The 25,054-nt window shown below is 46.7% G+C and overlaps 1 protein-coding gene across 3 annotated transcripts in view; it reads left to right on the forward strand.

The window, feature by feature from the left end:
- The window catches only part of GATA4 (GATA binding protein 4), an 80,726-nt gene extending 56,888 nt beyond the window's left edge, over window positions 1–23,838 (forward strand). For 2 of the 3 annotated variants that reach the window (XM_045462434.1, XM_045462428.1), the window contains exons 3-7: window positions 13,269–13,438; window positions 15,382–15,507; window positions 18,654–18,741; window positions 20,615–20,763; window positions 22,002–23,838. In XM_045462434.1, coding sequence (XP_045318390.1) covers window positions 13,269–13,438; window positions 15,382–15,507; window positions 18,654–18,741; window positions 20,615–20,763; window positions 22,002–22,184 — 716 coding nt within the window. In that variant the 3' untranslated portion in view covers window positions 22,185–23,838. The remainder of the gene's footprint in view (window positions 1–13,268; window positions 13,439–15,381; window positions 15,508–18,653; window positions 18,742–20,614; window positions 20,764–22,001) is intronic. The other variant, XM_045462442.1, reaches the window with a different exon arrangement.
- Window positions 23,839–25,054: the final 1,216 nt, after the last annotated feature.

Genomic DNA, 25,054 nt, shown 5'->3' on the forward strand with positions numbered 1-25,054 from the left:
AGCTCCCACTCAGTCTTCCTAATTACAATAAAAAGAACGAAGTCTAAACAGGCAGTGTGTGTGTGTGTGTGTGTGTGTGTGTGTGTGTGTGTGTGTGTGTGTAAGTAACTGTGTATTAGAAACCAAGCCAGATGCAGTGGAGGCTGGAGCCTGAGCCTGCCTGTGAAAGCCTGTCTGGGGACCCCTTGAGACAGGAGCTAGGGCACTGTGAGAGAAGACCGTGGGTCAGTGAGGCTGAGAACCCACTTGGAAAATGGGAGGCCATAAGATGCCTTCGTGGGAAATCAGAAAATGGAACCTTCTCTAAATTAAATATAGTACTACAGGGCCACTTGCATAGCTGGCGTAGTTGAGCGCCCAACCCTTGATTTTGGCCCAGGTCGTGAACCTGGGGTCATGGGATCGAGCACTGAGTGTGGAGCCTACTTAAGATTCTCTCTCTCCCTCAGCTCATCTTCCCTGCTGCCCCCCCACCAAATAAAAAATAAAATAACAACAAAAAAAAAAAATAGTGTACATGAAACAGTGGTGATGTTAGGGCATATTTAATTTATTTTACATACAAAAGAATTATTTATTGCAAATAGGAAATAAATTAACATAGTTCAGTCTTCAAAAGATTCATATGAACATGTGGTCAAAAGCATCCCTGAGCCACCGGGATGTTTCCCTGGCAGCAATCAGTATTATCTGTTTTTTGTCTGTCCTTCTAGAGATATTATATATACAAATAAATGTGTGTACAGACTCTTCTCCCCTTCTTTTTGTAAGAGAATATCATATGTACCATTCTGTACCTTGCTTCTAATATTTCACAGCATATTTTGGGAAAAATTCCATATTAGTATATGAAAGATCTTTATTCTTCATGGCTACATAGTGTACTTCAATTGAGTTAACCAGTTCCATACCGATGAACGTACAAGTTGTTTTCAATCTTCTGCTATTGTAAAAAAACAAAAACAAAAACAAAAACAAAAAAACCCACAGTGAATATTCTTATATGTGAGCCATTTTACACAAGTGCCAGTGAATCTGTAGGATAAATTCCTGGGAGTGGAATTTCTAGATCGAATGGCCCACGCTTTCGCTAAGATATGGTCAGATTGCCCCCCAGCCCCAGCCCCGGGCTGAACCATGTCACCCTCACCCACAATGTGGGGACTGACATTTAAATGACAGAGGCAGGTTGGCAGGAGGCCTAGAGAGGGACAATGACTCACCCCTCCCCTCCGTGACTCCTGACTCAGAGGGAGGATGCAGGACCAGCGTTGGACTTTGCCCACAGTGTGACTGGCAGACAGCTTTTGATTAGCTCATCATGTACATCCTCACACTTTCTGGTCCTCCACCCTGGAAAGAGCCTTTCTCTTTCCTTCTGTGGGGTAGAAAGAATAGTTGGTGCCAGGCTGGATACCTGAGCTTAGAGGAGGCTCCCCTGTGGAAGGGGAGGCAGTTGGGCCCAAGATAGAGAAGGCACTTTGTTTTTTTTTTGGAATGAGAGGATCCCAGGAAGTGGAAGAAATTAAGTAGACCTCTCCATTCCTCTGACTCTTAGGCAGAGATGGCTTTTCAAAATTTAACTTAATTTTTTACTATTTTGTAACACCTTTATTAATATATACTTCACATTCTGTAAAGTTCACTCATTTAAAGTGAACTTCTTCAGGGGTGCCTGGCTGGCTGAGTCGGGAGAGCATGTGACTCTTGATCTGGGGGTCGCGGGTTAAAGCACCACATTTGGGCGTGGAGCCTACTTAGAAAATAAAAAGTGTACTATGGGGGCGCCTGGGTGGCGCAGTCGGTTAAGCGTCCGACTTCAGCCAGGTCACGATCTCGCCGTCCGTGAGTTCGAGCCCCGCGTCGGGCTCTGGGCTGATGGCTCAGAGCCTGGAGCCTGTTTCCGATTCTGTGTCTCCCTCTCTCTCTGACCCTCCCCCGTTCATGCTCTGTCTCTCTCTGTCCCAAAAATAAATAAACGTTGAAAAAAAAAAAAATTAAAAAAAAAAAAAAAAAAAGTGTACTATGCAGTGGATTTTAGTATACTCAGTTGTGCGTGCATCTCCCGAACCCTTGAGAGCATTTTCATCATTCCAAAGAGAACCTCTGCCTAGTTACAGTCTCCCAATTCCCTTTCCTCCTGCCCTTGGCAACCACTGTCTGTGTCCTTCCTGTCTATGGATTTGCCCATTCTGGATATTTCATATAAATGGAACCACATGCTCAGTGGTTTCTTGGACTGCCGCCTTTCGGGGTGCATGGTGTTATTTTTATAACTTTTTGTTATTTGTTTTTTTTAGCGAGGGAGAGAGAGAGGGCACACACTCGTGAGTGAGTGTGGGAAGGGCAGAGAGAGAAGAGAGAAAGAGAATCTTAAGCAGGCTCCACACTCAGCTTGGAGCCTGACACAGGGCTTGATCCCACAACCCTGGAGTCAAGAGCTGAGCTGAAATCAAGAGTTGGATCCTCAACTGACTGAGCTACCCAGGCGGGCTTTTTTTGTTTTGTTTTGTTTTAGTTGTTTTGTTTTGTTTTGTTAACTCCCACGTTATTTTTCACCATTCGTTCCCCCCAAGTTTAGTGCCTTTGCACTGCTCTTCCCAGTGTCTCCTACATATTCCCCAGATTACAGAGATGCTTGTTTAATTAAATGCTTAATTAATGATCTTAAGCTGTGTTAAAGGAGGGGGAGATCTTAACATAGTTCATATAATTGTCATTTTAAAAATCAACTCAAATTTTCCCATTTTTTTTTTTTTACTGCAGCTCAGTTTTCTTAGTCATTTCCCTATCTATGGACATTTGGCTTGTTACCAGTATTTTGCCATGAACATCTTAACAATGAACATTTTCTTTCTTTCTTTCTTTCTTTCTTTCTTTCTTTCTTTCTTTCTTTCTTTCTTTCTTTCTGGGGGGGACGGGGGTGTCCTTTTGATGTGTTCCAGGGTATTATTAGAGCAGTTTTGTCACTGAATCATGGAGTAGTTTTCCATATCTCATCCATCTGTTATATATAATTATACACACACACACGGTACACATATGAGAAGCCTCTGGCCCTGCATAGTTAACTCTCAGTTGAATTATATGTGTCCAGGAACATGGCATCTCGGTGGCCAGGCTGTCAGGCAGAGCGCTCAGATTAATACCATTCCATGGGCACTATTGCTGCCTTGTTAGACACTTTAGGGCTCTGCATTTTGTTGAAATCTGATCATGAATGTGCACTGAGTTTCCGTTGTATGCCCAGCATGATAGAGTGATTCAGCCTAAGAGCAGCGTGGTGCTGGGGAGGGCAAGGATCAAGTCACAGAATGTTCTGGAATCTTACATGAGTCACTCACCTTCTCTGGACCTTGGTTTCTTCTCCTGAATGTTCATGGAATCACCCAAACATCGCTTCCAGTCTTTAAGATGACTGTGTGCCACCTGCCCTCCAGGAGACTTAGAGTCTTAACTGAGACAAGTCAGCACACAGGGGACCAATGATTAGGGGATGTCCAGAGCTAAGCAGTGGCTATAGTCACTATATAAGGCAGGGTCCAGAGAAGGGAGGGTACAGTTTGGACTCAGTACCCAGAGTCCAGAAAGTGGCAAACATTTTCAATTGCTGGTGCCTGGTCAGGGCTCCCGTGGCTGTCACTGAGCCAAAGGCGGAAGCCAGGGAGCTGTGAGATGGCAGTGGCCAACTAGAAAACCCAGCCTTTAGAGTGATTTTACACACTCCTCTCCTTGCATCCTGCATGCACCCTGTCTGGGAGGTGGTAAATCAGCCCAGTTTTAAGTCACTTGGTGACACTGGAGAGAAATGGCTGTAGGGGACCGCAGAGGGCATAAGGATCAGTGATGCAGGTCTCACAGCCAGAGTTCTGCCTAGAGTGGCCACACATCCTGATTTTAAATCTGTTGTTCCGGAGTAATTAGCAATATGCCCCTTTCCCTCAGAAGTGCCCCATCCTGGAGGATGAATTATGTGGCATCCTGGTCAGACCTGGCAGAAGAGAGGAGCACCAGTGGTTCCAGGTTTAAGAGGGTCGGTATGGGGGGTGTGCTTCAGGACGGGGAGTCCACTGGACACGGCAGCCTGTAGAGACTCAGGCTTCTGCATGCTAAGTAGCGTGAGCTCACGCTCCGCGGGCTTCTTTCTGAGGACCCACAGGGAAGAGCCTAGACTTCTCCTTTACTGAGGGGTAATGGACAGGAGGCAGGGAGAGGGAAGCCCAGAGAGGGAACCCAGATAACGCGAGGAGACAACTGCGCAAAACAGCGTTTGCAAAAGCATTTACTGTTAGAAGGACAAAATATCAACATTTGGTTAAGCTTTATAAATAGAAATGATAACACAACCCTGCCTTTGAGCATTCCCTTCTTTGCTTTGTCCATTTGCCTGCTTTCTTTTTTTTTTTAATGTTTACCATTTTTGAGAGAAAGAGAAAGCACCAGCGGGGAGGGGCAGGAAGAGAAAGGGAGAGAGAGAATCCCAAGCAGGCTCTGCGATGTCAGAGCGCAAACCGTGAGATCTATGACCAGAGCTGAAATCAAGAGCTGGACGCTTAACTGACTGAGACACCTGGGCGCCCCCTATTTGCCTACTTTAAAGATGCTATTCCAGCCTGTAGATCACCTGTAGGTGGGAAGGGGCTGTGGGGACCCTCTCCTGGGAGTCTACGTGTGTATGTTTAATTTCCAGATGTGGCAAAGGAAGTCATATTCTCAGCACCTAACACCACAGAACTTTTCCTAGCAATGTGGCAATCTACATCATTAATGGACCTAACTTTGTACAATGCTGAAGGCCCAGGACCTAGTCATTGCTGAGGATTGACTCTGAATTGTAAAGCACCAAGAAATTTCTCCTGGAGCTAGTGAGTGACCCTGCATTTCATGGGGAAATCTTTAATACTGTAATTATAGTCTCCCATGTGGGGATTCTTGAAGGTCTCAACATCTAATCTTCCCAAAGATGAAGGCTAGGGAGCATTTCTCAATTGGTCTGCCAAAGAGCATTGAATCAGATGCGCCTTCAGATGCTTCTGTGATCATATGAGTCAGGAAGACAGAGCATATGTGGGTCCTGGACTTCTTAGAGCCCTTGCTGCTGACGTGTTATATTGTGACCCTAAACGATCTTTCATGTACCGATTTTTGAACTGTTTATGTTGACACCGTCTGCTTCTGGGGAAAGGATTGGGTCCCCAGCAGGATGGTGAAGTCTGGAGCTGGAGCTCATGGGATTCTAGGCCCACGGTTAAGAGACAGCTGGTCAGTCAGCATGGGTTTGTAATGCCAGTTCTGCTATTGATTCAGTAAGATCTTTTCCGAACCACGTGAACCACGTTAACATTCTTCTATTGCCTGCCCTCCTGGGCCAACCTTCCACTCTGCCCCTACTAGGAACACACACCAGGTAGACCTGGAGGTGGATTTTTGGGGGCTTCTAGATCTCAGGGGAGGGCCTGTTGGTCACAGAAAAGAGGACAAATGGTTGACTCTTTCCATATAATCCCTTCAGTGATGGGGCACCAATCACCGAGTAGAGCCTTCTTCTCGTCCTTCTGTTTGTAATTTGCAATTTCTCTTAGCGTATGAGGGAGGTATTAACTCCTGGCAACATGCTCTAAATATTTTTCTTCGGTCTCGTTTGTTCTTCATCCCCTTCCTTTTGCTTTCTCTTTCTTTGTCTCTTCCTCCCTTCTTGTTTTTGATGCTTTTTCCTTCCTCTCAGAATGTTCTTTCTCCTCTTTTTTTTTTTTTTTTTAACCTGAGTCACGTTCTTTAACTTTCCTTCTAAACCTGAAGCCAGGCTCCTAGAAGAACAACAGTGTTTTTTGTTTGTGTGTATGTGTGTGTGTAAAGGTGAAAGTTTATTTCCAGTGCAATTACAATATTCTCCTGGAGAAAAGTTTAAAGGTCTCTCTCTCCTATTATTCAGCCACTATTAAGAAATGTAGCATGCTAAATGTTTCATATAGATTATTTTCCATTTCCTTGTTTGTAAGATTCTAACGATGTTACGCATCTCATGAAACCGCAGTCAGAATGTAGTTGATTATCTCTGTGAATCGCTGACGTCTTTGTCCTTCAGCGCTCTGAAGCAGAGGCCGCAGACGCTAATGGCCCACTCTTGCCAGGCCTGGTGGGAACCGTTTCTGTTCAGCTTTCAGAATAGGTGCCCTAATCCCTGCCAGCCTGGATGCTGCTGGAGCTGTGTCCGCCTTCCCCTTGGCAGCCTCCTGTCACAGGCCAAGCCTGACGAAGCCCAGAAGACCAAAGGCTCAGGCTGCCAGAAAAACCTCAGGATCTGTTTGCTCCTTGTGCCCCAGACCCAGGCGCCAGTCCCGGGGACAGATCCAGGCCTGTCAGGAAATCCATACACAATCTCTGGTGAACTTTGGATGGGACAGCAGGGCTGGGGTTCAGCAAGGGACATATGGGTGGGGCTAGGGACTTTGTTCTTGAAGCCCCTTTGGCTCTGGGGGAAGTCTCTGGACAGGTACCTCCTCTGGCATCGCCCAGGCCTTGGATCCCCTCTGGTTGTAGTTTTGTAGCATTGAATGGCTGCCCAGAGCATGGGCAATTTCCATTGTGTTTATGTGTCTTCTCTCCTCAGATTGTGGAGTGATCTAGGACAGCTAAAGATGTGTAACGGAGGGCGGAGAGGTGGGGGTGAGTGAAAAAGCCTAGGTGCCATTGCAGTTTGTCACATTTAATAGAATTCCTTGTTTTGAATTGTGTATCCCCAGCCAGACCAAAACAACTTTGGGCAGGGGTCTTGCCCCAGTTGTGTCTGCTAGATCTCCATGTCCAGCACTTGCTACAGGGGTCAGTAGAGTAGACAGATGGCAAATGTTTGGGGCTTCAGTGCCCCCCACAGAAACAGTGGAGGGCCTGAGGTCAGATAGTCTCCGCATCTGAGGGTGAAGGAAGGGGCTCAACATGGACTCTGGCTCAAGACCCAGCTTTCTCTAGCAAGAGAAATCCCTCAAAAGACAGAAGCCTGAGGGGCACCTCTACAGCAGAGCAGAACCAGGCTCTGTGGCACCAACCCGGTGGGCTGGCATTCATGTGGCAGTCCTGAGCTTGACCTCCGGCAGTTGGGGGACAAAGCCAGCTTTCGGGCAGTGCTTACCTAGTGCTGCCAACCATGACCCCGACCTCTGATTCCTTTTCCTTGTTCCCTCTCCCTCTTCCTTTTTTTTTTCTCCCAGTGTATCTAGGGTACGGGGGTGCAAGTTCACCTGACTCTGGGGGCCCCAAACAGACCAGGTTTGGCCACTCCCCACTGACAAAATCCAGAGGGAGAGAGACCAATGGTGGCAAAACCAGAAAGGAATTTCTTTCGGTGAGGCCAACCCGGGAAGACAGTGGACTAGAATCTGAAAGGCAGCCTCCAAAGTGCTGAAAACACTTCCAGGTTTATATAAGGAAAACGTGGGGCAAAGGTCCGTGGGTCTGTGCAGGTGGGCAGTGGAAGTCAGACCGATCGCTGTCTTGGAGTCAGTCCTGGGCAGGGTCTTGCTGGCTGAGGGTAGTCCCTGAGGAGGGGGTCCTTTGAGTTCCCAGCAGGGATGCGTTACCCTCAGGGTCTTCTGCCTGAGTCTAGAGACAAGCTGGAAAAAAGAATCCAACTAAAAAGTTTGAGGTCAAAATGGAGGCCGCCGAAACCCTCTCTCACCAGCCCTGGCTTGCTTAGCCCTGCCTGTGGGTGGGTTCCCCAAGATGGATGGAGCAGGTCAGGGGAGAGGTCGAAGCCTTTGCCTTTGATTGTGTCAGTTCTCTGTGGGGAAGTCAGGGGTGGGATCCTTCAACCTCCTGGCCCACATTTTTCTTTCAGGCACTTGGGGAGAAGTGATTCCTAGGAACACCCGTAATAAATTGGATGTCTACGAAATCAGGCTGAGTTTGTTGCCCTCTTTAAAAACAATGTTTTCTGAAGTGGGTCATGGATGGAAGTGAGGAGTTAGATCCCCTTTCTTGGGGTTAGGACCCAATTCATTTTGTGTTTCTGATTGCTAAGAGCCATTAATTACTATTGCCTATGAACAGCAGCCTTGTGACCTCATAATTGTCCCCTGTGAACCACGTTGCCAGTTCGTTCCCTGCCCACCAGCCTCCAACTTGGTCAAGTCTGGGAGTGATACACAGTTTACAATTCTGAGCATGGCCCCAGTGGTTTGAGAAAAGGTCAGATTCCCAAATCTCCTAGCTCTTTTATCTATCCCCTCCCTCCTGCAAAAATCCCTCCTGAAGATTTGTCCCTGGCCTTCCCACTCCTTCTCCACCCCTCCAAACCTAACAATCATCCATCATTGTTATCTCATTTGGTGTTTACAAATCACTTTACAGCCATTGTTGTGAGTTTTGCCTCTCATTTGCAAAGTACTTTACAACTATTATTACAAGTCTTTTCTCCAACTGGGGTAATGCTGACCCACTTCCGAGAGAGTTGAATTCCCACTGCCCTCTAAGTGATTGGACCCATTCCCATGATGCTCAGCACTGGGTAGGTGGGGCTTTCATAAGTGAAGGTCATAGCTATGCCCTTGGAAATCTGGCTTATAAACTGGCTTCGGACCACTGCCTGCTGGCCCTTTGGGAAGTTTCACCCAGTGCATTTCTTAATTTTTTTTCCAAGATTTTTTAAGTAATCTCTCCGCTCAACTCAACCCTGAGATCAAGAGTTGCAGGCTTTGCTGGCTGAGTCAGCCAGGCACCCCACCCCCCAGTGCACTTCTAATGAAGGAATAAGAGATGGTTGTTACCAGGGTCCGTGCTGCCAGATGTTCAGGCTGGTGTGGGGCTCCCTCACTGCCTATTACCTCCTATTTATGGCAGCCTGGCTGCTAAGCAGCAAGGTTTGAACTCCGTTCTCTCCTTCCTTCTGTCCCAGGTAGGGTGCGTGTGTGTGTGTGTGTGTGTGTGTGTGTGTGTGTCAGATGCAAGAGAGAATAGTCCCCACCTCCACCCCACCCCCATAGTGGACTGGGAGCTGCTTAACGTGATCAAAAACTTTTCTGGTTTTGTTTTCTGTTTTTTGTTTTTAATGTTTATTTTATTTTTTGAGAGAGAGAGAGAGTAAGTGGGGGCAGAGAAAGAGGGAGACACAGCATCTGAAGCAGGCTCCAGGCTCTGAACTGTCAGCACACAGCCCTACTTGGGGCTCGAACTCATGAACTGTGAGGTCATGACCTGAGCCTAAGTCGCAGGTTTAACCAACTGAGCCACCCAGGCACCCCTGTTTTTGTTTATTTTAAATCAGGTTTTTAAAAATAGGCAATATGACATTACAGAATGGTGGGTTTTTTAAATTTTTAAGTTTATTCATTTGGAGAGAGACAGAGATAGTGTGAGTGAGGAGGGGTGGAGAGAGAGAGAGAAAGAGAGAGAGAGAGAGAGAGAGAGAGAGAGAGAATCCCAAGCAGGCTCTGTGCTGCCAGCACAGAGCCTAATGCAGGGCTTGAACTCATGAAACCATGAGATCATGACCTGAACTGAATCCAAGAGTTGGGCACTTAATCAACTGAGCCACCCAGAATGGCATTTTTAAGAAAGAGAAGCCCAGAGAGAGGTTAGAGTGGGAGAGAGCCAAAGCATAAGAGACTCTTAAAAACTGAGAACAAACTGAAGGCTGATGGAGCAGGGGAGGGAGGGGAGGGTGGGTGATGGGTATTGAAGAGGGCATCTTTTGGGATGAGCACTGGGTGTTGTATGGAAACCAATTTGACAATAAATTTCATATATTTCAAAAAAATTTTTAAAAATAAAATAAAGAAAGAAAAGCCCATATCATAATAACTGGCCCAAGAAAAACTTCCTTCTTGGTGGGCTTAGCTGCCATCACAATGGATATGGCATTTTGTGTATTGCATTTTTCATTTAACATGCAGGGTAAGCCTTTTCCTTTAGTGTTACATTGTCTTTGCAATAATCATCTAAAATTTTATAACATCTTATTGAGTAGGTTGGATGGTACAAGACTTTCTAGTAGAAAATATGGAAATCTCTGTAGATTTGGAGGTGTAGTGGATTATAGAGAGACATGGGATGTCTGAGAGCATATCTTTAGGAAGCATGGCCTTGACCTCCTATCCATTCTCTTCCTTTGGCTACCGTTGTTAACACCTGACCCTTCAATCTGGGTCTGACTTCTGCATTTCCTACCCTAGGCAAGAAGTATTTGCCATCCAAATCCCCAATTAGGTTAAGGTATGTTCTGAATATGAGTTGAATAATACTGTTACCCATTATCAATATTTTGGCTCAATTTGCCCAACTAGGTCATTAGCATTCTGAGAATAAGTTTCCCTCTTAGCATCTGTGACATCTATCAGAGGGCTTAAAAAGCCGATGCTCAGTAAACATTTGTTGGTGGTAAATACGTTATTTGCCAACCTCCAGTGCCTTTCCCTGGCTAGTAAAATAGTTGCTCAAGTGTGTAACCAATTCTGTGAGGCAAATGGTGAAGGAATTTCTAAGGCAAACTTTTGTGTTGGGGTCTCAATGCAGTATAAGGCCAGTAACCACCACCCAAGAGACCTATAATTTCAAGGATGGTTCCTTCAATGAGATTCTGTCCCTGCATGTAATACCTTAAGTGTGATGAGAAGAGGACATCTCCCCTCCAAAAGAGAGAACAGATTATGAGATTTTTGTCTGTAGAGGCTTCTTTAGATAAACTAAAACATAGGAAAGAACCTGGTTTGCCTATCTTTAAAAGGAGGAGAGTGCATCTTTATCTGTGAGAGCTGCATACTGGAATATTTATGAGCGAAATGGTAGAATGTCTGGGATTTTCTTTAGTTATACAAGACGGAGGAAAGTCAGTAGAGAGATACATGAGACCAGACTGGCCACAGCTTGTTGGAAGCTGGCTGATGATTAAATAAGAGTTCGTTCTGTCCACTTTTGAGTATGTTTAGCTCTTTCCGTGATAAAAAAAAAAAAAAAATAGAGTAAGAGGGTTGCATTAGGTTTGGACTGGAAGAATGATCTAGAAAAGTCCTCCACTCCCAGGCATGGTTTAGGCTAGACGACTGTCTTGGTTCAATTGTGAGGCTGTAGCGCCATCTAGTGTTTACAGCAGATCCCCACCAAAAGGATGACATTGCCAAAGCCCCTCCTTGTTCGAAGGTCCTTCTGTGAACTCCCTTGGCCTTCCCAGTTCCCTTGTGGGAAGGCCTGGGCCAAGGGAACAGGGTTTACTGGCTCAGGGCAAGGTCAGCACATGCCAGTTTGCAGGTGGTGGTGGCTGTGATGGCGGTGATGGTAGTGAGGGTGGCGTGTGGGCTCATTGCTTGCCTCCCCCAGGCATGGGGAAGCAAACTGTGGACAGCAGTTGCCGTTTTGTGTGTGGCTCTGAAAGCAGGTGACCTTGCTGGAGGGTTCTCAGTGTGACCCAGGTGCAAAAATAGCCTCTCGTGACTGTGTGTGCTCAGCTCCCTGGCTTGAGCAAATAGCCCCTCACACCTGCACATTGTTGACTCGTTGTGGACACACAGCTACTTGTTTGCAGGTGCAAATGACTGTTTGTATACCCAGACTTGAGGAGAGGGCCCCCCACCATGCTCTTCTTCAGCCCGCATTCCCTTAGAGCAAGTAGCTGGGCCACAGAGCTAGAGAATGTGGGACCTTAAACCCCAGTACTAGGTCCTGGTGGAGGGAGAGCTCTTAAAAACCCTGCCTTCCAAATATCCCCCCGTTACTAGAGAAGATCCCACTCCCACCTCTGGAGGTAGGACAAGAACTATCCTAATACCAGGGTAGCTATACTTAGGGATGAAAAATCGGGATAGGATGTAAAATATTTTTCAAAATAGGAAGCAGGTACATGGAGTCAGAGAGACTTCTGGAAGTTCTAAGCCAGGCTTTATACAGATCATAGGGAATAAGAAGCCCACCCCAGCCTATCTCACCAGGGCAACTGAAATGGGCAGAGTGAAATTTGTCGATTGTCAAATTCTGTAGACCTGGACGGTAAAGATGGTGATGTAGCGGGTTTGTCAACGACTGCAGGAGACTGACCATGATGGCAACGTGCCCGTGGAAGTGTGAGCAACACTAATCACAGTTGCTTGCAGTGCGGGCCTTCATTTTATGCAGCAGGCAGGAAAACATGTCAGACCAGGATACAGCATATCAAACAGATACTGAAATGATGAAATGATGAAAATGATTTCAAAATTTCAAAAAATGTAGTCCCTTTCGTTCAGTAATTTTACTTCTAGGGGAGCACCCTAAAAGAATAAGCAGAAATGCTAAGATTTGTGCACCAAATGAGCTGTGTTTACAAAACAAAAATCGGAAGCTGGATAGTGATTGAGTAAAAGTTTAATAATAATAATAAAGGATGGCACATTTGTGTGATGGATAATATACTGTGCTAAATGAGTTTACAAAGAATTTTTAAAAACTTTCATATGTTTTATTTTATTTGAGAGAGAGAGCAAGAGCAGGGGAGAGGGGCAGAGGGAGAGAAAGAAGAGAGGGGAGAGAGAGAGAGAGAGAGAGCGAGAAAGAGAGAGAGAGAGAGAGAGAGAGAATCCAAAGCAGGCTTACACCCAGCACAGAGCCCAACGAGGGGCTCAATTCCATGACCATGACCTGAGCTGAAACCAATAGTTGGACGCTTAACTGACTGAGCCACCCAGGCACCCCAAGTTTATGAAGAATGTCTAATGTGGGAAATGCCGTGGTATTAAGTGAAAACAGTTGGCTCAAAATTATATAGCTTGACCTTGACTAGGCACAAATATACGTCAATATATAAAGTACTGCAAAGGATATAATAGAACAAAATGTTAATAACACTGGTGATCTTGCAGTCATAGGATTACATATGATTTGTATTTTCTTTACACATTTTATTTTCTAATTTCCCAGAGTAAATTTTTTTTTTTTAATTGAAATGGAAAGGGATCTCCATTTTGAAGGGAAAAGTGAGGAAAAAGGTCTGGGCATAATTCAGTGTTGGGTGAGACCTTCAGGGATACAGGCTCTGAAAGAGAGATAGGGACGAAAATCCAGGCTGCCGGTGGTCGCGGCCCGACTTTTCTTTTTCTCGTGACTGGGGAGAGCCTTGTGATGTCTGGGATGCCCGGGAGTAAAACTGTCCACTCCAGGGGTTGAGGCCAGAGTCAGGAAATGGGAGGCAGCCTGAGGTGATCCGTCTCCTTACTTCTTGCAAGGAAAAGACATTATTTCTAGATTTCCCAACGTAAGATTTCTGGGCCCCAACAAAGAATGAATCCTCTGTGTTCCTCTCCACCCAGTAGACATGTTTGATGACTTCTCAGAAGGCAGAGAGTGTGTCAACTGTGGGGCCATGTCCACCCCACTCTGGAGGCGCGACGGGACGGGGCATTACCTGTGCAACGCCTGCGGCCTCTACCACAAGATGAACGGCATCAACCGGCCCCTTATCAAGCCCCAGCGCCGGCTGGTAAGCAAGTGCCCGGCTCCTCGAGTCTGCCCTTCCCTCCTCCTCTTGGCCCCTGGCTTTCGGGCTCACACTTAGGTGGGAAATGCCTAGGTTTTGAATTCTGGACTTCGAGTCGTGTTTATTTGTTTAAGTTTATTTATTTATTTTTGAGGGAGACAGAGACAGCAGGAGTGGGGGAGGGGCAGAGAGAGAGAGAGAGAGAGAGTGAGTGAGAGGGAGTGAGAGGGAGGGAGGCAAGGAGGGAGAGAGAGAATCCTAAGCAGGCTTTGCTCTGTCCGCACAGAGCTGATGCAGGGCTGGAACTCACGTAAGGGTGAGGTCATGACCTGAGCTGAAACCAGGAGTCAGGCGCCCAACTGACTGAGCCACCCAGGCGCCGCTTTTGAGTCCTCTTGAAAAGGAAGCGGGTTGAGGAGTTGGGTGGGTGGTTGGCAACATAGTAACGTCTCATCCCTTTAGAGTGCGCTTGAGCTACCAGGATGTTCCAGACCATCTACTTTAACACCTTAATTATGCAGAAGTGAAAAGTGAGGCTCAGAAAAGCTAACAGCCTTGCCCATGGTCACATGGCCACTGAGTCTCCTATCTGGAACCAGAGCCCGGGTTTCCTTGTTCCCAGTCCAGCCTTGCCTCCTACATCTCCTGTTTTCTCATCTATCCCATGAACAAGGTGGACTCTTCCTTACCCTGTTTCAACTGATCAGTTGATAAAACCCAAAGCCCAGGGAGATTAAGCAGGGTGTATCAGGCCCTCTGGCTGGAAAAGTGTTTGTAATGGGGTTTTTGGCTCGTGGCTCCATGGTCTTTTCTAGTAGAATTTTCTTTTGACCAATACAAACTAGCTTTCGTGTATATTAGGAAGGGAGAAATAGAGGGGTTAAGTCCTGATGCTTCCCTTTCTCTCTGGTCACAAGGCCCATTCAGTCTTTGATGTATTCAAATACAGTAATTGTTCACCCACCACCCATGGCTGGTACTGGGAGCCCACATTTATTCTACTTTTGAGAAAAGCTTTTCTGCCTCCAGTGCCCAGTGCTTGCTGGGGTCTTTGATGAATGACTGATAATGCCACTAATGCTACAGTTAGGAAAAGAATTCACTCTACTTCTCCTACAGCTGAAGTCCTTGTTCTCATTCACCACCCCGCCCCTAGGCTCTTTTTTTTTCTTTTTTTTTTTCCTTTTTTTTAATGTTTTTTTATTTTTGGGAGAGAGGAACAGAAGAGAGAGTGGGAGACACAGAATCTGAAGCAGGCTCCAGGCTCTGAGCTGTCAGCACAGAGCCTGACGCGGGGCTCGAACTCACAAACTGTGAGGTCATGACCTGAGCCGAAGTTGACTGAGCCACCCAGGCGCCCCGTGCTCTGGGATTCTCTCTTTTTTTTTTTTAATGTTTGTTTATTTTTAGAGGAGAAACAGAGCGTGAGGGTCAGAGAGAGAGAGGGAGACACAGAATCTGAAGCAGGCTTCAGGCTATGAGCTGTCAGCACAGAGCCTGACGCGGGGCTCGAACTCACAAACTGTGAGGTCATGACCTGAGCCGAAGTTGACTGAGCCACCCAGGCGCCCCGTGCTCTGGGATTCTCTCTTTTTTTTTTTTTTTAATGTTTGTTTAATTTTAGAGGAGAAACAGAGCGTGAGGGTCAGAGAGAGAGAGGGAGACACAGAATCTGAAGCAGGCTTCAGGCTATGAGCTGTCTGCATAGAGCCCGATGTGGGGCCCGAACCCACGAACCGTGAGATCATGACCTGAGCTGAAGGTGGACACAACCGACTGAGCCACCCAGGGCTCCCCCCCGCCCCGTGCTCTGGGATTCTTATACAGGGCTACGATGGCTGACCCTGCCACCCACTTAGGGCCAGCCCCTCGGTGCTCCCTGCGAAGTAGAAGCAGCAGCACTTGCCTTTTACTTGGACTTGAAGGGTTTGCCTTCTCTGTTGCAGTCTGCCTCCCGCCGAGTGGGCCTCTCCTGTGCCAACTGCCAGACCACCACCACCACCCTGTGGCGCCGCAACGCCGAGGGCGAGCCCGTGTGCAATGCCTGTGGCCTCTACATGAAGCTCCATGGTGTAAGTAACCCCACCGCCAGGCGGGGTGAGCAGCCTACCAGCGGCCACACGTTTGTTTCCGTTATTCACTTCTTTCTTGTCTTCCAACTTTCAGATCATAATCCATTTTTCCCTTCTTAGCAAAGAAACCTAGATTTAGAAGGGACCTTCCAGGCTGCGTTAGTCCGTTGGGGCTGCTGTAACAAAACACCACAGACTGGATGGCTTATAAACAACGGAAATTTATTTCCACATTCCTAGAGGCTGGAAGTCCAAGGTCAGGTGCCAGCGTAGTCAAATGCTGGTATGGATTTGGGGAAATACTCTCCTATGTCATTGGTTTGCATGTGAATTACTGCAAGTATTCATTAGGAAATTAACCTAGTAGTTCTTATTAAGGACAAGAAACACACATATCTTTTGATTTTAGCAGTTCTGCTTTGGGGAAAGTAGTCTATAAAACAATAAAAGAATCAGTACCTAATGATGTGTGAACTGTTTATTGCTGCGGTATTTGTAGTGGCAAAAACAAGAAACAGTCATAAAGCCTCCTAAAGGAATGGTTGACTAAACTATGGCACAAACTATAGTGTGAAATATTGTGCAGATGTTTAAAAAATAATTAAGTCAGAGCCATGTATCTTGACCTGGGGTAACAAAACACATTTGCAAAGTAATGTACATAGTATGACCCCATACTATGACCCCTTACTATGGGAGTAAGGGTGAGTGAAACACACACACGGATACAGATGGGTGGGTGAATGAATACACACATACATACGTGTATAGATATGTACATGTGCACGCCTGTTTGAGAATGTTTTAAAATGTAAGAAACATAACAGGCTGGTATTTCCATCGCCCCATGGGGACAGGATTGATGGTAGTGGAGTGGGAGGGGTTGTTACTAACTTAGTCTCATGAATCTAAGAAAAGATTCTTCATGAACATGAATTTTTTCATGTTTCCCTTCTTTTTTTTTTTTTTAAATTAGGTGTTTAGTTTGAATTCCAGTGTAGTTAACATACAATGTTATATTCAGTTTAGGTGTACAATATAGCAATTCAACAGTTCTATACATTATTCACTGCTCATTGCGAGAAGTGTACCATGTTTTCTTATTATAGTGAGGAAAAAATAGCCAAAAATATACTTAAGAACATTCATAAGAAAATACACTTCCTTCTGCAAAGAAGTGTATCAAGGGTGTTTGTTGAATCACTGTAATAGTGAAAATTGAGGGGAAAAAAAACCTTCAGGAGGAAAATGGATAAAGAAATTCTAGTTCTTCAATAGAGGAATGGTAAAAGAAACTGATAAAGGAATATTATGCAGGTGTTCAACAGATTGTGTCCTCAAACAAAATTAAAAACAGAATTACCATATGGCCCAGCAATCCCACTTCTGGGTATATATCCAAAAAAGAATTGAAAGCAGAGTCTTGAACAGATACTTGTACCCTCATGTCCACAGCAGCAGTATTCATAAGAGCCAAATGTGAATGTAACCCAAGGGTCCATGGATGGATAAGTAAAATGTGGTCTGTCCACACAAGGGAATATTATTCAGCCTTTAAAAGGAAGTAAATTCTGACACATAGTACCAGATGGATGAACCTTGAAGTCATTATGCTAAGTGAAAGAAGCCAGTCACAAAAGGACAAATCTTGTACGATTCTACTCATATGAGGTACCCAGAGCTGTCAAACTCATAGAGACAGAAAGTAGAATGGAGGCTGCCATGGACCAAGGGGAGGGGGAAATAGGAAGTTAGTGTTTAACGGGTACAGAGTGTTAGTTTTGCAAGATGAGAAGTGTTCTGGACGTGGACGGTGGTGATGATCGCACAACAATGTGAATATACTTAACACAACTGGAAATGGTTAAGATGGTAAATTTTATGTTATGTGTATTTTACCATGATTGTCTTAAAACAAGTACTGAGGTTGGTGGGGATAAACATGAGGGCTGTATTTTTCTGAAGTCAGGATGGGCTTCAAGTGGGCCAAAGTGTGGGGCTGGGCGCTGGAGGGAGGAGAGGCTACTTCCCTCCAAAGGTGGGAACACTGACCTCTCAGTTGACTAGAAGGCAGGTTCAAGTTCACGTTATCTGATACCCTTCTCTCTTAACCATTCCATGTTTAATCTCTCAAGTGGCAATTGCTTTCCTTCAGTATTTCAGGGATGGCCTTTATTAGTCCCATACAGGAGAAAAGCACAGACCAGGAACTAAAAGATTTGGGTTGGCCTGGCCTAAGAGAAACCAGCTGTGAGGAGGGCACATGTTTAAAAATACTAGAAAGATGACCCAGCAAGCCTGTTCCCCAGACACTTATTTAGGCATCTGTGAACGGTTCAGGAGCATGATGCTTGACAGTCACTGCTTGTTTATGAGAAGTCAGTGCCGTAAAAGTGTTGCCGATGGATAGTTTATCTCAGGACCTGGCCTCAGGGCCATCTCCCCAACATAATCTCTGGTTGCTCCCCACCACCCATGGAAACACCACGATTTGCTCCAACCAGACTCAGTGCAGTGCAGAGCTGCTCTATTTAGAGTGACTTCACATCTCAATTCACTGAGCTGCACCAGTTTCTGCCTATTTTCTTGGCATAATTATTAATAGCACCCCGTTTTCACAGTGTCCTGATACTGCTGATAAACTAAAGGCTTTTGCACATACTGCTCCTGCTGCCTGAAATGCCTGCCTCTTGTCTACTCGACAGCCTCCCACAACTTAGGCATCACCTCCTCAGCGAAGCCTTCCTTGATGTGGTCATGTGCCTCTTCCCCTCCTCCCGGGCCGAGGATAGAGCTTAGTGTTTCTTTTCTGTTCCCCCACATCATCTATGAGTCTGGTTGTTTCCTACTTGTCTGTCTTTCCCAGTAAACTGTGAAGCTCTGGAAGAAAGGAATGGTGTCTTTAAGCTTCCATTTCTCCAGAGCTAGTATAATATACAGCATATAGTACAGTATGCTAGTATATTTGAACAGCATTGGTTTCTTTCTCAGCAGGAGCTCCAGGGGCTGATTCACTTAGTCCCAGCCCTAAGGTTTGTAGAGGAATTGCTTAGATGTTGCCTTCTCATAGTGTGAGTGCGTGTTTAAATAAGGTAGCAGATCACGTGCAAGTAGAAAACCGTATGTATTGACTTGTAACTCCCCAGGTCCCCAGGCCTCTTGCAATGCGGAAAGAGGGGATTCAAACCAGAAAACGGAAGCCCAAGAACCTTAATAAATCTAAGACACCAGCAGGTAAGTAAAAGCATTGTGTGTAATTATATTAAGAAGTCAGTGGCCCTTGGAATATGTAAAAGTCATGTATTCTTAGTGGGTCAGCTCAGGCTACCAAGGCATGATGATAGCATTGTCCATCCCAGCTATTCAGTTTAGTCCCTGCGGCTGTTTCCAATTTTCCACTTTCTCTCCAGCTGCTTTTGGGGAGGGGTGCTTTTCCCGTATGCTCCTCCCCTCCCCAGTCTCCGTCCTCTCTCCGCCCGCAAAAGGGGTTCCCTGCCTTTCGGGGCTTCTTGCTCCCCAAGTTCAGCTCTTCGTGTCACGTACCTGCTGAATCCTGTGGTTCAGGTTGTGCAGATTGTTGTGTTAATCTCCCAATCAGTTTTCTGGGTGTGTAGGATGGTTTTGTGTTGGTCTGGCTGTATTTCATGGACGCGCGACACACAAAAAGTGTCATCCCAGCTATTCAGGAGAGAATGATAACCCAGTGAAAAGTAACATCACCATGCAAAATTTTGGGAGCTTTTGAAGCAGACTCAAATCAAGTTGCACAATTCTTTCCAGTTGCAAAGGCTGCACTGGGCCAGCTGGACCAGTTGTGGGCCAGAGAGAAAAAGAACATTACTGGTCCCTCCATCTTTGGTACTGCGGCCACTCAAGAACTCAGCTCCCATTATGTTCTCTTTGAGATAACAGGGATCTAGGAGGACAGGGTTCCATTAATTTCAATCCACAGGTTGATTTGTAAGCCAAAGTATAGTTAACATCATGTAGTACTTAGCATTCTAGAAAGCTGCTCTACAATTAGTATCTCCCTGGTCCTTAAAGACCCCCTTGAGACCAATTATCTGCATTTTACTAATGAGCAAACTGGGGCTCAGAGAAGGCAGTGACTTAACCGGAGTCATACAGCTGTGAGTGGATAGACTTGGACTTAAAACCCAGGTTTTTCCGCTTCAAGCTCCATATCCTGTCCAGTATGCCACTTTGCCTTTTCAGTTTCTAGATTAAGAATGAGGACTACTTATGCTCCTATCAAGAGCATTCCCTCTTCAGTACTGCTACCAAATCAAAGATTTCACTGGGAAATGCTGCAGTTGCAGAAAAAATAAATCGGCTGATCCAGTGGAAAGTTTATCTTCTAATCTAAGGCATGACAAACAGATAAATTTTCCTTGTCCACTACTGAGAACATGACCCAAGTCCTCCTTTCCCAGATTCAACCATGGCTTACCCCTTCTGGCAGTATATCTGATTAGGTATTTTATTTTAGATCTTATTTATTATTACATCTTATTTTCTGTGTCTCATGCCAGTGGTCTTCAGCCTTTCTCCCTGTGTCCACACTGTTTTAGAAGCACAGGACATTCCCCTAGGTAACTTCACCTCTTTACATGTTGCAGTGATAGAGCAAGCATTTGGTTCAGGTGAGCAGGGCCCCCCCATCCAAAATTCCCAGTGTAGGGAGCTAGATTGGGCAGCAAAACCTAATCTGAACAGACTCAGGCTATTTATAGTCTTTATTTATCCCATGTGTGAATATTCACATGTTTTGCTGTAGAACAATTAATGTGCTTAGTTATGGAGTATTGTCTCAGACTCCGCTGGGAGTATTCTATAATATACAGTATTAAAATCCAAAAACTTCTGAGTCCTGAAACATGTAGTCTCAAGGGTTTGAATAAGGCGTGGTGAGCCCGTCGCTTCAATTCTGATATTTTCAGTTGTCCCGTTTTGAGAATTGTTGCCCTGCCCTGATGAAGGGCCCTGCTTCATTCCCCAGCAAATAGAAATAAAGCTGTTAGCACAGACCTACCCTGGCTGTCTCAAAGGACCACCATCCATTTGCCCCTGTCCCTGGTCTAGGTGTCCTGACTTTGCCTTATTTTAGGTCCCTCGGGTAGTGAGAGCCTTCCTCCCGCCACCAGTGCTTCCAGCAACTCCAGCAACGCAGCCACCAGCAGCAGTGAAGAGATGCGCCCCATCAAGACAGAGCCCGGGCTATCGGCCTACCATGGGCACAGCAGCTCCATGGCCCAGGTACGTACCCTGGGCGGGGAGATAGGGCTGCCTGTGGGATAGTACACCTCAGACCACCAGGTGGCTGGGTCAGCGCTGGAACACGCGCTTCAGCAGGGCCCCAGCAGGTGGCAGCAGGAGCCGCCTGGTGCCTTTGAGGTCCCACCTGAGGCCCTATAGGGGCTATCTGCACAAGGGTCTATTTCAGCATATCTGATCACATTACAGTGATTTGGACGCACAACTACAACACACAGATATGATTAGCAGCTCCTCTGTGCCAGGACCTTCAGAGACCAGGAGTGGGGAGGGACACGTTATGGCACAGCCACAACCTGAATCAGACTGCATGCTTTGGGGGAGGGAGGTACAACTGTAGAAGGTTCTAGGAGGCGGCGCATGGGCTTTCTGAGCAAGTCTGTCTCCTAAGTGAGAGGTGGTGTGACCTCCTCTTTGAAGTTTGGGGGGGATGGAAGAGGACCCTCCTGGCGTGGGCAGAGGTGTGGAAACTGTGGGGAGGGCAGGGTGGGTGGGCAGGGGGTTGGTGAGGAGGTCACAGGCAGGCTGCCATTTAATGAGGGCCGGCTACAGGTCCAGCTTCACGTGTGTCCAGAAGATGAGTCAGCAGTCCTGTCCTTTCCCTCTTTCAAATATGATGGCATTCCTACTCCCCAACCCCTTCCCTCTTTGGTTCCCCTATTTGGGATTAGGGAAGCTCTGAGCTTGGTTACGGTTTCTAAGCGGTAACCAAGCTTGGTTACCGTTAACTCTGATCTGTCGTCTGCATGCACTTGAGGGAGTCTGTGTCCTAAAGAGCTTTTTACTGTCAGGGTAAAGAACCCAGGTCCCATAGGACCAGGAGAGCCAGGAACCTCTTCTGGGCGTGGATAAGATTGGCGTGGCTCTGGATCACCTCTACTGACGGTGATAAGATTGTGGAAGATGTCTCGTGTAACTATGCGAGCCATCTGAGAAACCAGAATATCTACAAACCTCTACTGGGTCACAGTGCTCAGAAGCTGGTGAATCACACAGACCCTTTGGGTCCCACAGCACAGGGGTTAGGAAAAACAGAGAGAAATGTTGCTTGGTGTCTTGTCCTGCCCTTGTCCTAGGGCCCTCTCCCCTCATCCCTTTCCTGGGGTGGGAGCCAGCTGGGGGACATCTGTGCACCAGGGCTCCCCTCTCCAGCCCGGACCTCCTCTCCTGAGCCCTCAGGAGTGATTCTGTTGAGCTCATCTTGCGCTTTTTGTTTTCAGACGTTCTCAGTCAGTGCGATGTCTGGCCACGGGCCCTCCATCCACCCAGTCCTCTCGGCCCTGAAGCTCTCCCCACAAGGCTACGCATCTTCTGTCAGCCAGTCACCGCAGGCCAGCTCCAAGCAGGACCCTTGGAACAGCCTGGCCTTGGCTGACAGTCATGGGGACATAATCACTGCATAATGTCACCTCCTTCCCTCCTCAGATTTCGGCACAGACTTGGGACTTGGAGGACAGCAGAGATGAGGCTCTGGGCTCCCAGGGGCCAGCCTGCTCTGTTGGGGAATAACTCCAGAAGAACAACCGGGAAGAAACTTGAAGTTGACAATTTGGCTTAGGGGAAGTGGGTATTGGATTTTATCGGATGCCTTTTCAAGGGTAGGCGACTGGAAAGAACCCAGACTCTGATCTGGAAGAACCCACCCTTCACTACAAGCACATTTAAATCCCCTCTGTGGAGTAAGAGACTTCTTTCTTATTTTTCGCCCTACCCCTCCCCTACAAGAGATGAGATATCTTTCTCCTCTGCCTTTCCACCACCATGACCTAAGATGGTGGCTTTTCCATGGTGTTCCTAGCACCGGGGCTCTGAGGGTGGGTGAAGGCTCTGGGACCCCTGGTCCAGCCTGAATTTGGATGCGACAAGCCCCTCCGGGCAGCTGCTGCCCTTGTCCGGCACTCCCCCTTCAGGTTTGGCATACTCCTGCTTTCCTCAATACCGAATCTTGGCTCCTGAAACGTTGCGTATAGCGCCCATGCTACTGAGGGCTTCGTGGGGGAGATGGAGGAGAGGGCCACTTCACCCACTGCCACGTGTGGCTTGGGCAAAATGGCAACTTGGAACTTCGCCTCCCCCAAGTTCCTTTCCCTGACCCAAGGCTCAAGCCTCCGCTCCTTCTCCTCACCCCCAAAGCCTCTGAAAATAAAAATCCCTTCCACTGCTGAGTGATTCAGCTCTGCCTTCAGCTTGAACATGTCTCTCCCTCCACAAAACAAGAGCTTGGCAGCTTAGCCACACAGCAGCCTCCCCCACGCCTGTCCCCCCAAATCCTTCATCCACCCCTTCACACACAGGTGGGTCCCAAGTAAGTACAAAAAAAGTTCTGCTGCTAAAGCGAGTTTGACAAACACTCACCTAAGACTTGAGATCCTTCAGAAGAGCATGTCTGGTGGACACCAGCCCCGGGGGTGGGCAGGGGGTTTCCGTGAATTCTTGTGCTTGGATCTCGTGGACGACCCTCTTGTTCTGCGGAGCTGTGTCTCTTGTTCAGACAGCAGGCTGAGTTCATCCAAGGGATGTGGAGCCCCTGCACCTACCTACATCCTTTCCCCAGAAGACATCTTCTGTCCAGGAGGCAAAAAGCTAGAGATCTTGCAACATACATTCAAAGCAAACAAACACAACATGACAAAAACTTAATGGAAAGACAACAACCGATAAGAGAAGACACTGAGGGTGGGCCTTGAGGGAGTGTCCGGCCCTTGTATTGTCCTGGAATTGGCCTTCTTCTCCTCTTCATATTGCCGTTTCTGCCCGAGATGCTGGAGCTCCTTGCAAAGACTTCTCCTTCCTTGTCCTCATCGTCAACAGACCTGTAGCTGACTGTGGCCTTACCACATCTTCCCCCCAAATCCCCAGCTCCCAACCCCAAAATCCTACTGGCTGTAGCAGAGAATATTTTTAAACCAAGATTCTGTTTTAATCATCATTACGTTGCTTTCTTCCATGAAGGCCACCCTCATATACCTTCCCTGACCCACAACCTGTTAACATTGTCTTAAGGTGAAATGGCTGTAAAATCAGTATTTAACTAATAAATTTATCTGTACTCCTCTTTTCCTTCTCCTCCCTCAGAAGTCATTACTGGGAGGTTCGATGCTGCCCTTTGCCAGGCAATCTTGAGCCACGGAGGCCCCTTCGCCGATCTGCTCACAGGCCGCATAAAATCGTTTTCTCCCTTCAGTCATTTATGGCAGTTGGCCAAGACTTCCTCTGTATGTGATGGTGGCTAGTGAAAAGAACACTCATCCCAGCCCTGCTACTGACTAGTTTGCGACTTTGACAGGTAACCTCTAGGCTTTGGTTTCCCAAGAGAGGGTTGGGCCAACCAGCCCTCAATAATTAAAGTTCCTATGGCCCAACAGTTGTTGCCCAATGAAGGGAGCCATTTCTAGGGCTTTCCCCGGGGCCAGCAGGGGCTGGGGCATGGAGCAGAGTGCAGGGCAGTGGTCTGTCCAGCCCACCTGGTTTAAGACATGTCCTGGGGGGTCAACCTGAGTTGTTCTTGCCATCTTCCACTTCTCCTTTCTGGTTTGATCCAAGCAAGCTTCTAGAGAGGAGAGGAAATCTCCTTTTTCCATTTGTCTTCACCATCTTCAGCTACAGAATTGCTTCATTGCTTCATCTTAAAAGCGGGGTGGGAGTGGGGGCAGTGGTCCTGAGGCCACCCTCTGACGCAGTACCTGTGGAATGGGACCCAGACAAGCAAACCTGCCCGCATTCAGAACTGTTCATGGTGCCTTCTGCCTTCTCTCAACTGGCTTATGCCAAACCCACTGGGCAACTGGTGGCCTTTGACCCTTCACAGCACCCCTGTTATTTTTGAGCAGGTAAGAAAAAAATGGAAACAACCATTATTTTACATAAAATCAGAAAAGCTCTTAAATTTGCTAAGGAATAGCCAAACCTGTTAAATGTAGCTACCATTCAGAAAGACAAGGAGCAGATAACTAACAATTAAGAGTAACAAAAGAGATTCAAAACCATAAATAAAACCTACCAGGATTTATGCTGGGAAGCACATGCTTTCTGACGATGAAGTCTCTGTTGAAGACATTTGCCACTTCTCTTTAGGAATGGCTTTCAGAACAGAATTATATACAACACTGGATCAACCTCATTCCTTGTATAGTCATAACTTGGGCTTCATCCTAGTTGGTATAATCAAGCTAGATTCAGCCTCCTTGCTCACTGGACTTGGTTGCTTCCCCAAATCAAATCCATTCTCAGAGGAGGTCAAGTTACTACCAATCAGGATATTCTAAAGGTGCAA

This window comes from Leopardus geoffroyi, chromosome B1, assembly GCF_018350155.1.
Source record: "Leopardus geoffroyi isolate Oge1 chromosome B1, O.geoffroyi_Oge1_pat1.0, whole genome shotgun sequence".
Classification (NCBI taxonomy): Eukaryota; Metazoa; Chordata; class Mammalia; order Carnivora; family Felidae; genus Leopardus; species Leopardus geoffroyi.